Source organism: Carlito syrichta, unplaced genomic scaffold (genome assembly GCF_000164805.1).
Source record: "Carlito syrichta isolate Samal-C Ts95f unplaced genomic scaffold, Tarsius_syrichta-2.0.1 Scaffold205434, whole genome shotgun sequence".
In the NCBI taxonomy this organism is placed as follows: Eukaryota; Metazoa; Chordata; class Mammalia; order Primates; family Tarsiidae; genus Carlito; species Carlito syrichta.
This window is the reverse complement of record NW_007149530.1, coordinates 512377-516512: the sequence shown is the minus strand read 5'-3', so window position 1 is coordinate 516512 and position 4136 is coordinate 512377. Positions and strand designations below refer to the sequence as shown.

Below are 4136 nucleotides of genomic sequence, written 5' to 3'. Positions count from 1 at the left end.
TGCCACTGCACTCCAGCCTGGGTGACAGAGTGAGACTCCAACTAAAAAAAAAAGATGTTATTTCTACTCCTCTACCAGCTTGGTCTGTGCCTCCCTGGTCACCCAGTTCTAAAGGTTGGCCCAAATAACCAAACCAGGGTGGCTAATACTCTCAATGTCTAGGTCTTAGAGATCTTCTTTAGATGCACATAGCCTCTGTTCATGACTGATCTAGTGCTCAAGTTCACTATACAAGTACATTTGCACAAAGAGACATTCTGGACCATGCCAGGAGGGCCTAGCCAAGACTGGGTTCCCCACAGAGCAGGCTCTGTACAAGGAGTTTCTTAGGGTACGGTTCCGGGAGGCACTGCTGGGGCATTATAGAACTGAGGCAGGGAAGGAAGGAAAGAAGGAAAGAAGGAAGGAAGGAAAGAAGGAAGGAAGGAAGGAAGGCAGGCACAGTGGGTTACATTAATGAGCAGGTTACTGGCATGGGCTGTTGGCTATCAGTGCTGTTGAAACCTCCTGGGAGGCAGTATAAAAAGTCTCAGAGTTGGCTCGCTTGAGAGGTGAAGATGCCAGGATATTTATCCACCAACTCCTATTTGTCATTGGTTAAAGATTGTTCACAGGGGTATTACAACTTCCCAGTACTTCTGGCCTGCCCTGTGCAGGGTCAAGCATACCCATGCAGCAAGAGAAAGCTCCCAGGCAGAGTTGCACGACCTTTCAGCAAGCAGCCACCTGCAGAAAGGACACAGGAGGGGTGGATACAGGATCTGCCATAGAGCCCGCCCTTCTTGGTCCTGCTGGGTCAGGTAAAACAATTCTCTGAGCCACCAGAAAACCACGAGTGAAAACTTTATTGCTTCAAGCACTTTACATGAATGTCACCAACATCATATTTGGGCAAATATAGAAAAAGCACAACCTATTGTACAATCATTCCATCTCCTCAATTCATGCACAATACAGACGCTTCCCAGACCTCTCTCCCAGCACAGTGGATGGGTTTCAGGGGCAGCAGCTGCACTTATCTGAGCCCCCTTTGCAGATACAGCCCTGGGCACACTTGGCACAGCCTGGGGGGCAGCAGGGACAGCAGCCTGAAAGGGTCAGGAGATGCACAGATCAGCTTTGGGTCAACACTCCCATCTTACCACTCTCCCTCCCACCACATAGAGGAAGTAGGAAAAGAAGCTTCAACTCATATTAGCAAAAATCCTGGGACAGAAACTTGTGAATGTTAGGGCTGGAAGGAATCTCAGGGGTTATCTAGAGTCCATCAAAGTTCCATAGAGGAAAGGGGTTTGCCAAGGTCATTAGACAGTAACAGAGGCAAGACTAGATCCCAGGGCTCATGACTACAGGCCAGTGCTTTATCCCTGTCACCACTGGGCAGGACAGAACCTCCCCTCCATCTCCTTCTGCAGATGCCCTCATCCCTAGGTGGCCTGCAGCCCTGGGGCTCTGCCCCAGGTCTCTGCTCAGCTGTCACTTCAGATCTCTCCCAAATGGGTAGAAGCCATCCAGAATCTACCATGGCTAATGGACTGAGGATGGAGACTCAGACCTTCTTAGCTCCCAACCAGTGGTGCCACCAGTCCCCACACTCACTTTTTCGACATGTTTTACAGTTGCAAGTTGTGCATTTGCAGTTGTCTCCACAGATGCAGATTTCACCTAGAAGAGAGGATAGGGCCACCACACCTGTGAGGATGGAGTGGGAGTGGGGAACGCAAGGCATGCTGTTGACTACCAGTGGCAGGGATTCTGGGCTGTCCTTGGAGAGTGGCTGGACAAGAGGGTGACAATGCTGTCAGGCGTGACCTCACTGTCAAGGACTTCCAGTCACAGGCCACTGTGGGAACTGGGATGGTTGTATCAGCAGCCCCCCCAGGATACTTGTTAAAATGCAGGTTCCTTGGCCTAATCCTTGAGATATTCTGATTCATAAGTCTGGGTGAGGAAAGGAGACCAGTTATTTTTAAAAAGTAACCCAGACGATTCTGATGAGAGCCACCAGACTAGGCCAACTTTACCAAGTCCGAGGTTCCTCTGGGAATGATCAAAGCCTTTCACACCCTCCTCACCTTCACAAGGCAAGATGGAAACCATGAATAGATAGGAGAGAAAGGTCAAGGAACATAAGCAAGCCCAAAATGACCATCCAACCGGGCGAGGTGGCTCAGCCTATAATTCCAGCACTTTGGGAGACCGAGGCAAGAGAATTGCCTGAGCCCAGGGTTTCGAGACCAGCCTGGGCAACTTGGTGAGACCTTGTCTCTACAATAAATCACACAAACTAGCCAGGCATAGTGGCATGTGTCTGTAGTTCCAGCTACTTGGAAGACTGAGGCAGAAGATTGCCTGAGCCCAGCAGTTCAAGGTTGCAGTGGCCATGAGTGTGCCACTGCATTCCAGCCTGGGTGACAAGAGTGAGACTCCAACTCAAAAAAATTAAAACTAAAAATTTTTTTTAAAAAGGCCATCCACACTTTAAAAAATTTACCCCAATTAGCCATGCATGGTGGCACGCACCTGTAATCCCAGCTATTTGGGAGGCTGAAGCAAAAGGATTGCCTGAGTCCAGTAGGTCAAGGCTGCTGTGAGCCATGGTCATGCCACTGTACTCCAACCTGGATGGCAGGTGAGACCCTGACTCAAAAAAAAAAAAAATCACCCCATTTTTCGTTTTGAGTTTCAATATACTGGAATCTTCTGTCTCTTTTGCAAGTTTTTGGTACAGACATATCCTGCTGAAGACAAAAGAGTCTTGTAAGACTTCCTGATACCGTCTTCCAAGGCTGTAAAAGCCCAGGATGGCTTTGAATCTTGACCTCTCTCCTCTGGCCAGCATGCTTCCATGGATTTGAGATTTGAGAGTCCATATAACTCCCCTGACACCTAAAAGCACTTAATGATTTTAGTTCTTTCACAGCAGCTCTGGGATGCTGGTAGTTGGGGGGATGAGCAATCTCAAGTTTAAAGATAAAGAAACTAAGGATCAGAATAATATAATAGCTGAGGACCATGTGTGTAAGTGAATGGTGGCAATGAACCCAAACCAGGTTGCCAAGTTCTGGGCTGGAGCTCTTCTCTCTACTCTGATGGCTGCCCCTGAGGGGTCCAGTGGCTAGAAGGACCAAAGTTTCCACGTTCCCCTCCCAGCAATTTTCTGAGTCAGGATATCAATTCTAGCAAATCAGACTGGATACCATTTAGGGACAAACCCCCATCGGTGGCTCCTAGTTTGAGGAAAGAGAAGTTTTAATCAGTCCTGCAGGCTCCCTGTAGGAAGCTGGTGCAAGACTCCAGGACCCCAGGGTGGGCTTTCCTACTCACCAGACATGCAGGTGCATTCCCCAGGGTCCATGGTCTAGGCGTTTGAGCAGCTTAGGAGCTGTCACGGCTGGGAAGGGAGGCTGAGTGAGCAGGCATGGAAGCTTCCTATTTATAGCCAAGTAGGTGTAGACTGGGGCTCACCCCACCTCTCCCCGGGGCCAGACGCCCTGCACACGGCCCAGACAGATGCCTCGGGCGAGGGGTTGGAGAGGGCAGGCAGAGGGAGGGCAGAGGAGGGGCTGAGCTGTATGATCATTCTGGTGGCTTTTCACAAGGGGTGCAGGTGGCTGCACCCACCTACCTGCCCACCTGCCCATCTGCCAACTGTTAAGGAACTAGCTAGGCTCAGGCTAAAATGCCCTCATGGTGCTCAGATTGCCAGTTATATGTATCCAGTCTCCAACCAAGTTCTATGCATTCTATTATCTGCCATTTATTTTCCCTCTTTCACAGGTGCCTGCCCAGGCTCTGGGCCTCATTCTCTCTCCCCTGGTTGACGACAAAAACCCTTACCATGGACAAGAGGCTCCAGACCTTAGAAGGTTCCATTAAGAGCCTCCACTGGCCACACCCATTCTCATGGGTGAGAAGGTAAAAAATCAGGAAATTTTCCCCATGCAGAGCTTACAACCTTTCCTTCTGAACCACACATGGAGTGGCAGAAGCAAGAGAGGACTTGGGGAGATTGAATCACCCACCCCCATTCTCCATCATCGCCCCGTTCTTTGGTATAGGCAACTGACTACTTCTCAGCTTTATGTAAAGTGCCCTACAGATGACACAGCTTCAAGCTTCCCCGCCAAGCTGCC

General features: G+C 49.8%; 1 protein-coding gene across 1 annotated transcript; it reads right to left on the bottom strand.

Annotated features, from left to right (window-relative positions):
- Positions 1 to 980: 980 nt before the first annotated feature.
- MT4 (metallothionein 4) lies at positions 981 to 3419 on the bottom strand. Its single transcript, XM_021709397.1, has 3 exons — positions 3328 to 3419; positions 1600 to 1665; positions 981 to 1088 (listed from the first exon to the last, which is right to left on the bottom strand). Exons 1-3 carry the CDS (start codon positions 3356 to 3358, stop codon positions 997 to 999), a joined length of 189 nt encoding a protein of 62 aa, XP_021565072.1. The 5' UTR covers positions 3359 to 3419; the 3' UTR covers positions 981 to 996.
- Between the last annotated feature and the right edge of the window lie 717 nt (positions 3420 to 4136).